This window comes from Kryptolebias marmoratus, linkage group LG13 (genome assembly GCF_001649575.2).
Source record: "Kryptolebias marmoratus isolate JLee-2015 linkage group LG13, ASM164957v2, whole genome shotgun sequence".
Taxonomy (NCBI): domain Eukaryota; kingdom Metazoa; phylum Chordata; class Actinopteri; order Cyprinodontiformes; family Rivulidae; genus Kryptolebias; species Kryptolebias marmoratus.
The window spans coordinates 13,982,398-13,994,765 of NC_051442.1; the positions used below are offsets into that span (position 1 = coordinate 13,982,398).

At 42.9% G+C, this 12,368-nt stretch overlaps 1 protein-coding gene and 1 long non-coding RNA gene across 3 annotated transcripts in view; both read right to left on the bottom strand.

Moving 5' to 3' along the window:
- Window positions 1–1,122: 1,122 nt before the first annotated feature.
- On the bottom strand, window positions 1,123–9,182 carry mepce (methylphosphate capping enzyme). Of its 2 annotated transcripts, none has more exons than XM_025009537.2 (6): window positions 8,790–9,182; window positions 8,522–8,687; window positions 6,034–7,850; window positions 2,915–3,133; window positions 2,685–2,808; window positions 1,123–2,592 (listed from the first exon to the last, which is right to left on the bottom strand). In XM_025009537.2, exons 3-6 carry the CDS (start codon window positions 7,801–7,803, stop codon window positions 2,558–2,560), a joined length of 2,148 nt encoding a protein of 715 aa, XP_024865305.1. In that variant the 5' UTR covers window positions 7,804–7,850; window positions 8,522–8,687; window positions 8,790–9,182; the 3' UTR covers window positions 1,123–2,557. The 2 variants fall into 2 exon arrangements, with proteins under 2 accessions (XP_024865305.1, XP_017287495.1); XM_017432006.3 differs by having other exon boundaries at window positions 8,786–9,182.
- Window positions 9,183–9,770: 588 nt separating this feature from the next.
- The window catches only part of LOC119617621, a 2,854-nt gene continuing 256 nt past the window's right edge, over window positions 9,771–12,368 (bottom strand). The window contains exon 2 of the long non-coding RNA XR_005233958.1: window positions 9,771–11,339. This is a non-coding gene — a long non-coding RNA (uncharacterized LOC119617621). The remainder of the gene's footprint in view (window positions 11,340–12,368) is intronic.

A 12,368-nucleotide genomic window follows, 5' to 3' on the forward strand; every position in this document is an offset into this window, starting at 1 on the left:
TGTCCCCTGCCGGAGACAAGAACCAGCTCCCCACGACCCGGAAAGCAGAAGCGGGTAAAAGGAAACGGATGGATGCTGGCACAGAGGTAAACTTTGTCCAGTTTTACGAGGAGTTCCTTACGTTTTGATTCAGCTGTTTGTGTTTTATTAAATAAGTCGGACACTGTTTGACCTTTGAGACTCAAACGAACATGCCGCTCCGCTTAAAAGGAATTTCCTTCCCATCCTGGAGCTCGTCTGTTGACTGCTGGAGAAAAAACACCAGCTCCTGAACGGGATATGGGTACAAAAAACAGATGGTGTTAAAAAAAATGGTCATTTTTAACTAAATGTTACTCTGACTCTGTAGCTACTGAAGACTACAGCAGTGAACTAAACAGAGGATTTAGGACAGTTGTTGCCATTATATAAATTTGGGCTACTTAAAAATCAGTAGATTTTACAATAAAACCCTTTTTTAAAATCTAATTCTATACCTGAGAATCTGATTGTCTTGACTTAGTCTGATCTTGTGTCTGACGGGTTAATTCACCTAAATGTTAAGTTTGTTTTAATTCCAATATGTTTAAAAATGCTAAAATGATTATATCTATACATTTAAATAAATAAAAGTGAGCATGAACTGACTCTAGTACTCATTTTAAACAATTTATGTTAAAAAAAAACAACAAAAACTTTAAAATAAAGCAGCCATGCTTTATGTGAGTAGCCAGCCATAACACAGAAAAAAAAAAAAAAAAAAAAAAGAACAAAAGAAAGTACACATTCATTTGTAAATACAAAGCTGAATTATCAATCTGTTTAAGGACAAAAAAAAATAAAAGCTGTAAGTCTTTTTAAATTGGCAGCAAACATTTGAAAACGAGAGAGGAAAAGACAGAAAGAAAAACAATCAATTATGAACTAAATATTAACACCAAAAACAAGATTTGAAAACTGATTCATGTCCATCGCTCACTGAAACTGAAGCGCGTCCAAACGTAGCCGTCATTTTCCTGCCAACGTGTGGCAAAGGCGGAGAATTAACAACAACAACAACAACAACAACAAAATTAAGAAAGACTTTTCTGTCCGGGGGGTTCTGAAAATGAAAGTCTGGAGATGAATGACGATAAAAACCACAAACCTGTAGCTCATGACCGTCTCTACTGGGTTAAAAGAAAAGAAAAAGAAACAAAACAAATGTTGGGAAATCTTTGGGCAGCATGTCAAAACAAACATTCATTAAGAAAAAACAAAAAAAATTTGATGCACGTTTCCTTTGAAGCAACATTTGATTTTCCACTAAAGTCGGCTGCTCAGCTAGAAACTCTGTAGACGACTGACGGGAGTTTTAACTCCACTCCTTCCCTCACCGACGGCGCTGCAGCACCTCCGCAGGCGAGAAGCGGCTCGACTGGAGCTCAAAGTGGAATTTCATTAAAACCTTTAAGAGACTTCTTAAAAACCCCATTAGGCTGATCAGCAATCTGACAGCTCCAAGGGTTTGTTAACGGTTTGAAATCAGAAAACCTAAAACGAAAACTTTGTACTTTATTAAGACGAACCCAGAGGCTGCGCCCTGTAAACACAGCTGATGTTTACGACGGTTTTTGAGCCGAAAAGACGAGACTGGGTTTCACGATGAGCTGGCTTAGGGAAAACAAATCACTGAGAGAAAACACCAGGTCTGAGCACTTACCGATCACGCACGCACTCTTAAAGTAACGGTTTGTAATTTAGGAGGACGTTCACCTTTTGCAGCGTTCGATTTGGCGACACGTTTTAATAACTCAAAGTTAATTTAGCCATGTTTTGCAGAATTCATAAATAAAGAGAAGCACACCGGGGTTAAAACAGTGAACCCTCAGGTGTTACAATGACCTCATAGCTGATGGCCTTATAATGTTTTAAAACCATCGGTGTGTGTGTATTCCTTTAAAGGCTCGCTGCAACAAGGTTCAAGGCCATCAGTTTAGTTTACCAATAACCTTCACAGTGCCCAACACAATAAAACTCGTTGGCTTTTCAAGACTTCTTTTTTTTTTTTTTTAAATCGCTACCCCTTTAATGGCTTAATTATTCAGTGGCACACCAAAGTTTTGCAGATGTGATAACATCTTTTATAGCGCGTTGGTGGTGGCTGAGAACAATGTGATGAATGTATTGACATACGGCCAAAGACTTCTCGACACCATTTTGTACCGTGCATCGAGGGGGGGGGGGGTGTCTCTAACACTTGGGACAGTTCAGGGAAATTATCAGATGAGTGCATCTTCCACACGATGGCTCCAGTCTCCAGTTCTACAGAATCCTACGTAAATTGTTTGTTTTTTGAAGTTTTTATAGTCTCGACGGATTTTGGATGGATGCCTCCTGTTGACGGAGCTCATCTTTACAGAAATAACTCCGTTTCTCTTGGTCCCCAGTCTTCCTCCTCTTGGGTTTTCATCTTCAGCATCCGGAGCTAAGGTAACGGTTAAAGATGACTCGCTGCGGTCCACAGCAGCCGGCTGGCTTGAACGAATGGCGGCGGTTTAGGCTCCTCACATCCATTGGGTGTTCAAGGCTTGGGTGGTCATTTGTGAAAAACATAGATTGGCCTTTGAAAACCTGCAGCATTGAGAATAAATGAATCAGTTTCTTAGGATGGGAAAAAAATGCAAATAATGTGTAAAGACAAGCTACTGGTTGCAATCTGTTACCTCTTACTGAACACTTGGGAGAACCGAGGTGCTCAAAGCTGCTGAAGCCCACCTCGATGGTGAGATAAGACGAAAACTGGTCGGGTTTGAGTCGGATGCTGCGAAAATTCCTGTTAATGTTCTCCTGTTAGGTAGAAAAAGAACAAAGTGTTTACTTTTTTGCCCCCCCCAAACAACCAGCTTTAGAACCACTGCTAACTACAATATAATCAACACTCTCAACATCTTACCGTCAGCTTCTTCCTCCTCACATAAGACTCCCAGGGCTGCGGCTCCAGGATGAACATCCCCCCAGGGCGGAGGTGTCTGTAGGCTCTCTTGAAGAGCCTCTTGAGGCCACAGTCTCCCCAGTTCAGGTGAACCCACTTGGTGACGCTGAGGCACAGGATCACATCGTACTCCGGCCGCTGAGTCAGAAGGAGATTGTCGCTGTCCAGAACGTAATTGGCCTAAAAAAAGATCAAATAATCATCTGTAAGAGAGTGAAACCTTCAGGGAAGAAGAACAAAAACTCAAAGGAAGCGCACTCATTAACTGGCTTGTATTTATTTCTGTGTTTAAAGCACAGCAAGGAACAGAAAAACAAGTTATTTCACAGATAAAGCATTCAGGAGTTCACTTGAATAGGAGCCAATTCTCAGCTAGAACTCTGAAAATACTTGTCAGATATGTGATTGCATTGAGGATTTATTTATAAACACTCTGTGGTGCAGAGTTATGTCAAGGTTCTGCAGCAACACTACAAATGAGGAAGGAAAACAAAACATTTACACACACACACATATATATATATATATATATATATATATATATATAAATAAAATTGCATCTTCATGCTATTTATTTCACAAATAATGTAAGAATCATATAAACAAACTGGTATTTTTTTGCTGTGAAAAAAAAGATCTGCTGTAAGAAATCATTTCAAATTTACACTTAAAAGCTAAAAGAGCTCAAATTCAAATGAATCCCACGACTCAAACTTAAAGGAGATTATAAGCTCCTCTCCTTTAATCAAAACATTAAAAATTTGCTTTTACATACGCTACAAACTGAAAAGAGCAGAAAGATGTCGACTGGAATACAAATTAGATATTGATCATTGAGAAAAAGCAGAAAAGAGGTCAGAAAAGAGACAAATCACCCTTCAGAGGGAACCGAACAGGAACTCGGTTAGGGAAATCTGATTATCAGAGCCGGGATTCAACATGGTAAACGTCTTAAAGCGCAGGACCACAGGAGTCACACGCAGCAGCCCGACTCTCGCCTATCAGACTGATTATAGAGGCAAACAGTTTGCGACACTTCCACGACATCCTGACGAAGGTTACCAATGAGGCGCTAAAAAGGCCTCCTGCCTAAACAGTGCTGCCTGCTACATATGACTAAACCGCTTCATATCTTATAAAACGTGTATTTTTGTCTTGTTTGCAGTCACTGTGAACCCCACATATAGTGTGTAGTACAGCATGGACTGAGGGAAGTCGTAGTTATGTCAGCGTCGTGGCACCGCCGTTATTCTAACACCCATGGAGCTGTAGGTGGCAGCTATCAATTTCATCTGGAAGCAGGATCTTGTCTCCATCTAATTCAAGCTGTTTCAACATAAAGCCCGTTAGGCACAATGCCAGACACTAAAAAAAAAAAAAGCAGCATATACATTATACATCAGTTATATACTTCCTGAGCGGCGCCGTCAGCTTACAGCTACACGGCGTGATGGAAAGAGCGACAGCCCGCTTCTGTTGTTCGGTTCAACATCGATAACGACGTCAGATTAGCGAGCTGACTTGCTTCAAGCTCAAGACTGTGGGAGTGGAGTTACGCTGGAAACAACAATTCAGAGGGGAGAAAAAAAAACAACAACCCTGACTTCAAAGTGTCGTGGTAAGATTACGGGCCATAAAGGAACAGCCGCTGAGATAGTGCGAGCACAATGCCAACAAACTACACAGCTGATATTGTGGACTTTAGGAAAAAGGGGGATGAGCACTACTCCTCTAACATATCTGCATTACGGAGGATCTCGTCTGAACTCTCAGCACCACACAGACCTGGTGGAAAGAAGACACTTCCTCAGGAGGCGTTCTACCAGGGTAGCTCGGAGAACCTCCCGACAATAAGCTTTTTAACCTCCTGCCACCTGGTAGAAAACAACACCTCCGTCAAATAAACAACCAGGATATGCGCCGGCTTTAACCTTCAGGTGTTTAAAACTCCTAAATTCCCCCACATGACTCATCCAGACGAGTGATGTTTCTTTTTAACCTGCTTTTATTATACTGTGTGTAAAAAGACACTCGAAACCTGGCGGTTTGGCAGAGGTCGCCGGTACTTTCGAGCTGGTAAAAGAGGCCGTTCTCCCCGAGCATTTCAACGCGCCGGCTTCAATACTGGCTACCAAACAGCATGCTGGGACAGGAAACACTGACTGAACAAACCTGAGCAATTTCATTGGCGGGATGAAACCCCAGCTCCAAACGCTACTTCCTGCCTCGATGCTGGCGATGAAGAAGGCCGTTCAGTTAACAGGATGGGCTGTTAGGATTGCTAAACGTTTTATATGTATCAAATATGATATGCTTTTAAGATCTTAAAACCAAAATTTGCTTGTGGCAGAGATGTAATTCCAGAGGCAGGATAAGACAGTGACTCAGCTCTTTTGAATGGACAAAAAAAATTGTGGAAATGACTTTTCAGTTGGTTTCACTCAGCTGTTTTTTTTTTTTTATTTTTATTTTTTTACAGAAATAAATAAAGATTATGACGAAAATGCAAATGCAATCAGAATGAAATAACAAGCAAAATGTTCCCAACAGAGTAACAGAACCACTAGATCTCTCCCCCTTTAAGGGGTCAAAAGGTCATTGCGTCCATTTAATTTGTAGCTCATCAGCGTATGAGACGAATCAGAAAAGTTAAAAAGGTGGAGCTCCACCTTTATTAAACGACAAGGCCATTATAGAGGATTAATTATTTTATTAATCTGTAGGATACGTCTGCTCTCCTGACACAAACACAAACATGATACAAATAAAATCTTTAATTCTATAATAATATTAGCTTTGTTTATAGCCTGTGTTTACATATTAACTTTTATTTCATAGCATTTCCCTCCTATTGATTGTTCAGATAAGCTACATGGTGCATCACAGAGAGAGTGTGGAAAAATACTCGCACGTGAAATTAAGTCAGAAATTTTTTTGCACCGTGCAGGAAACTATTTTGCGCGCTTTTATAAACGTTTCAGTCACGTTCTGGTAAAACATGCAGAAATAATATGAGCACGGCCCATTTGTTCACACAGAGCGACCCGACGAGCTGTGAAGGATTCGGAGCGCCGTCTTACCTTGATGAAGGACACGTTGGAGGGGAACACCCCAGGCTGAGCGGTGCAGGTTTCTGTTAACGGGGGCGCAGCGATGGGACCCCTGGAGATGCGCAGGGACACTGGAAAAGAGCAGCCCCCGGAGCAATCGGCGGCCGGCGCGTTGCAGTCTTTCTGCTCCATCTCATCCGTTTTACTGTCCGGCGCCGGAGTCCCTTTCTCGCTTGTGTGACGGGAGTCGTTATCGTTCATGCTGTCTGCAGGGCCCCTCCGTCCCGCCTCTGCCTTCCCATTTTCAGCCCCGCTCTCAGCTGCGGCGTGCTCCTTCTCTGCGCCCGCCTGCCACTCGTTTCCATGCCTCTCCGCCTGTTTAGCAGGCTTTCTCTCTTGCACGGCACGCCTGGCCTCTTGGGTCTGCAGCTCGGAGAGATAATGTCTGATGTTCTTACGAGCTGCGTGTATCAGGCCACCGTCTATATCCAGGCCCAGTATGCGTGCAGGTCTGAACATTTTGGCGATATAAAGGGTTAGGTGGCCCGAGTTGCAGCCCAAGTCCAGCACGTCTTTACCTTCGAACCACTCTTGACGAAGCACGTGTATACGAGGGTCTTCGCTACTGCCTGGGTTGCGATATCCGTAATACTTGTTGTAGTTCCCGTACTGGAACTTCTTCTGGTGCTCCTTCGCCTGACTGTGTGGCTGCTGTTGCTGACGAAACCCCGGGAAACCTTTGGGGCCGCTTCTCGGTGTGTGAAAGGAATTCTTTTGCCCCCACGAGCCGCAATTTCTTTCTCCAGATCCTGACTTACTAGCGGGAGTAGAATGGCTGACGGGGGGCTCCATTTTGCCAGAGTTGCGCCTTCTCTTGCGTCTGCTCGCAGGCTGGTTTGTTCCCGCTGACTGAGCGGAAGCGGCATCCTCCATAGACACAGACGCGACCTCGTCCTTGCAGCCAGCTGAGTGGTCGGCTGCGTGATTGTGACACTCTCTGGTGACGCTCAAGAAACTGTTGGACTCCTTGGAGTCGTCCTGGGCAGAGCACGAACCAAGCACACCTGGAAGTTGTGCGGAGGCGCTAGTTTTGACCTCGCTTTTTTCGGATTCGGAGAGGTTCATCTGTGCGGCTGCGATCCCGCTCCCAGCACCCCCTCCACCTCCATGGTGTCTGTTTCGGTGTCTTTTCCTTCCGCTGCTTTTAAAGGGGGACACCATAAAGCTGCTGTCAGCTATCCCACTGTTCAGGTTCAGGGGATCCGTGATGTCTCTGGGAATGAGAATCTCGACGGGGTCTCGGCTCTTTGCTGGCAACGGCGAGGACTTTGGCGTCTCCGCGTTAAGAGCCTTGTTGACCTCCTCATCCAGCAGGCTGTTGAGATTCAGTGGGTCAAATATGTTGCCTCCCAGAAGGAAGTTAGTTGGCAGCACGGAGTCACTCTCAGAGTTGGCCCTTCGTCTCCTCTTCCCAGATGATGGATGTTTGAAACTGTAACTTGCCGTGTAGCGCCGCTTCGTCAGTTTTGGCTGCTGTTGTTGCTGTTTAGAATGATGGAAGCTGTTCCTTCGATTGATGCTGGTTTCGTTCGCCCTGGCTCTTTGACCAGCGCTGTCCGTGCTGGTGTGCTTTGGCGAGGCCGCAGTGCCCGGGACAGGACAAGCGGCTGTGAAGTCGGGGGTGGCCGCTGCTTCCTCCATCGTCACAGACACGCCGCTGTAACAATCCGAGAGCTGGAGCGGGGACGCCGAGCTGGCCTGTGGACTGCCAGGTTTAGTAATTTTCTCATCGACAGACATCTGCTTTAGTTTCCGCGACAAGGACGCACATCGAAGTTTGTCTGGGCCTGAAAATGAAAAAACAAACAAACAAAGAGACAAACAAAAACAGATGTGAATACAATCTGAACTTTGCTGATCTATCAAGGTGGGGTGAAGTAATTTACGTCCTTCCCGACTGTTGCAAGGGTCAAGGTTTAAAAGCAAATTATCTGATAAAAGGACAAAAAAAGTCTAACCAAGATCACATGATTGTTTTGATTCCACCTTTAAAATGATTATAAAATCTATCAAAAAGGCCTTAAGTGTTTCCAACAAAACATGAATACAGCACGTCTAAATGTTTGCAGGTTTGTGTTTTTAAAGCTTTAATAAGATAACGAAATCAAAACAAGCAAATCAAGTTAAACTTTTAGTTAAAGCTAACTGATTACATTTCCCCCAAAAATACATAAATATATTCTGCCCAATTTGTTTTCAGCAGCTGCTGGTTACATTTTAGTAATCGGACCCAGGAGTAAATAACAGCTAAATTAAATCACTGTGTAACCTAAATCGGCTAACATTTAGCCCTTTCTTTGTGGTCAAATATTTCATATTAGAGCTTAACTTTCCTGTGTCATTTGCAAACGTAAAAGTAAATTTATAGCAATAGTGTTCTTTTAACATGCAGTGAGCCTGCAGGGCTACACCCCCAGGGAATCCTGGCACCAAGCGTGTCTCCAGGAGGGTTACTGACCTGAAAAGTTTGGGAGTCCGTGTTGAGTCCCGTTAGCACACTTAGCTTTTAGCTTCTGTCTCGCGGGCCGAGAACGCTGTGAAACGTCGAGCAAACGTTCGGCTCCGCTCCGGCCGAACGGCGGTATCAGACAACCAGCTGAGCGTCTACCTCGACATGTTGTCGCCTTTTGCAAAAAAAAAATAGAAAAATAAAAAAATAGAAAAAAAAAAACCTGCGAGCCTCGTTTAGGAAAGTGATACTATCTCCCAGATGGCCACCTACCCACCAGCGCGTGCAGTCAGCAGTGTAGTCGCCGTCAAAATAACCGTCTCACCTCGCGCGGCTCAGTTCTCCCCGCCTCCGGGCCGGACTGTCACAGCGCCGCGCGCTCCCCTCCCCTGCACTCCGCTCGAGCTAACGTTAGCATAGCTACCACACAAGTGTTCCGACACCAGCACAACAGCGGTAAGCTGCACAAACACGGCGGCTCTGACTCCCGTGCACAAGATGTCGGCGCTCCCCCCCCCCTACTCAGACAGTGTCGTTCGGTGAACTCTAGTCGGCTGGTGTCACGGAGGAAGGCGATGAAATCGTTGTGTTTGCTAATAGAGTCGGCATGGCGGCGCATCCGGGCTCCGAGCTCTGTGGCTCTGTGTAAACTGGGGCGGAGAGCCCGCAAGGTGGTGAGAACTCTGTACCACTCCTTGTTAGGAGAGGGGGAAAAAAGACTTTCTTTGTCAATTTATCTCAAGTCAGAGTCTAAAAGGGAAGAAAAACCTAATATGTTACATTGGAGCTTCACACAGCTGCAGGAAAGAGTGGAAATGAGCGTTTTTCATCAACAAAACCCTTGAAGTCATAAACGTTTCAGCTTCTATTCATTCCTATACACACACACACACATATATAAACTGTTCTTTTTTCAGTCCATTCATGACTATTTTTTGTTTCTCGTAATAATTATAGCAAATGTGTTAACAGTCATTTTAAAATTGACCTTTATTCCTGGACAGTCCTGACCCCATTTTTAGGAGATTATACCCTCTCCCCCTCCTTTTTTGTGCATGTACATCAATGGGCTAATCAAGCCAGCTTCACTGAATTGTTTCTGTTTTAACTTTTGTCTTTGCATATTTTTTCCCCGAACACCGTTAAATGATCTAAATTGAATCAAATGAAACTTTATCTATGAAGCACCTTTCAGCGGTGCACAACATAAAGTGCTTTACAGCGGATAAGTAAAACAAACAAACAAGCAGTCCTGAAGCACGTGCAGAGACTGTTTTTAATCGTAACACAAGCCTCGTCACAAGTGAGGAAATATCAAACAACTGCATACATTTAGTCTTTAACCTCACTTGGTAAGTGTACTGAATATGGCAATAAACAAAACAAATAAAAGAATCACAATACAAGTCCCAAGCACGCAGCAAAACTAAACAGAAAGGTGGACAGTTTATTTATTTGGACCTTTTCAATACCAGACTACATAAATCCAAAACCACCAGGTTGTCTTACAACCTTTAAAGAAAATCAAAATAGACACTTACTATGCAAAGGTTTTTAATCACTATTTATTTCTTGATGTTTTGCCTGTGATAGGGTCTCATCTCAGGCCTAATAAGAATGAAAAATATCTAATTTGGTTTGAGTGTTTTCCTGGGTAACTATTGAAAAAATAAAAAAATAAATAAACAGAGTATGGGAAATCTATGGTGTTTCCAGACTTTGTTCCCTATTAAAGTTTCTAAAAGATTAAAAACTGTTCAGGCAAGCAGAATGTTTTTTTCCACGATAGGTGTGTATAAAAGATGGGCGCAATCATAACAGTGTCCACTTTTGGTTCATTCCAAGGTTTTAGCCGTTAGTATTTTGATTTTCGAGCGACCGGAGAGTCATGCCTCGTTAAAGTTTAATAAGTGGACACGTCTCGGGTGGAAAACGTGGTGACTCTCTAATGACAGGGCCGTCGTCAGCCTCCTCCATGTTGACATATCTTGTTGAACAATATGGTTAATTTTAGTAGAAGGACTTGGATGACATATGCTTATACAAATGCGTATTATTAACCACTTGTTAGTGGTAAAGTAGCCCATGCACACAACTTACAAAACATTTTTTTTATTTTATTATAAATGGAAGTAGTTTTCTCATATAAAAATAACTTCAGGTTGAAGTAGACTTAAACCTTGGTATAAAAACTAAACTTTTTATAATAATGTTTTAAGTGTTTTTTTTCATGCTGTCCATCTTTTGTCTACAGATTAATTCTTCCTGGTGTTTTAAGCATAGAGATAATGAAACCTGACCAACATTTACACAGAATTTTCAGATGTTTCAGTGTCAGAAATAGCTTGAAAATTGACTGAAAATCTCCTAAATGTAAACCAGTTGCCTTAAACGCCTTTTAAAAATTATTTAAATTAAATATTTTTCTGAAACCAAGGCTAGACATTAGTTTCTGCTCTAAAGCTTTGTCAGCACTGAGGTTTTTTTTTTATCCAAGTTTTGACAGCATTTTCCAGTCTCAGTGGTAGTTTAGTTCAGTATGGACACTGAGCAGAAGGTGGTGCTGCAGGATTAGATCTTCTACATATTCTGGAGATTTGCTTTTCTCTAAACGGCCACAAGGAGGAGACCAGATACACCCTCACAGCCTGCTGTGCTGCATACTAAAAGCTGCATGTTGTTATATCTGCAGAAATGCACCTCGGCGGTCGTTCCCACTGACATGTTCTTCCCAGTCGTGCTGTCCAGTGATCAGCCGGCGTTGCAGATGAGCTCAGCCTTGTCCCCGGGTTCATCTGGAATGACACGGCTGTTTGTTGTCTCGTTTCTGTAGAGAACAAAGGTTGGTACCTGTATCACATACGTATGATTTATGAGCCAAAACAACAGAGCGGCCTCAGTCAACCTGCACTGCAGCCGTGGCAACAGGAGGGGGTTATGTTTTAAGTTAAACTATATCTCTAATGGAGACACAGGTAAAAAAATAAAATAAAAGTAGCATACCTTGAAGGATTGCTTTCTTTGGCACCGCCAAAGTTTCAAATAAAGATTTTGTGTGACCTGCATTGGGGATAACTCTCAGCTACTGCCGCGTTAAATTTTACCTTAATGTCTGTAAAATGACAGAGTTAGAGATGTTTTTTGTGTTTGACTACGAAAGTTAATCAGTTGTAAATGTAGACGCAACGATTCCCTTATGAGAGTTTCCTTAAAAACTGTCCTGTGGTTCATGAGATGTTTTGACAGACAAATGAACTCACACCTAAACACTCACAGGCAATGAAATGATCATCATCCGCCTTTCGTGGTGATAAACGTGGCGCGCACAGAGCATCTGTTGCACCTCGAGATTTATGACCACCTGCACGTTTCTGCTCGTAGCAGGAAAACCCAGCAGGAATACCTTTTTACTTGTTAGTTTTACACAGATAGTAGTAAAAAATACTAAACAAAAAAAATGTGACCTTGCAGATAAAGGAGTAAAACATCAGTTGGCAATGAGTATTTTTAAAACTGCCTTAAAAAGTAGCCAGAGCTCAACTCCCTTTATACTCTACAAGCAAATGCTGCGATAATTAGTGTCTGTATTTTTATTTTCTGCAATAAAGAAAATGCTGTAGAATCTGAAAACTAGTATCTTTAGAAACCAAGATGAGAATTACAATGATAAAGTGGAACCTTATTATTTAAAACGAAGAAACAACTTTTGGAAAGCTGTAGTTTTTGTTCCAAGACAGGATCCTGGATATCTTCTGCTGCTGAGCTGACAGTGTGCTGCTAATTGGGTTTCAAATCAGCGCCCCAGACTCTGCCGGGTAAATGAGTCGCCCCCTCCCTCCCCCTCCCTCCCCCCCCC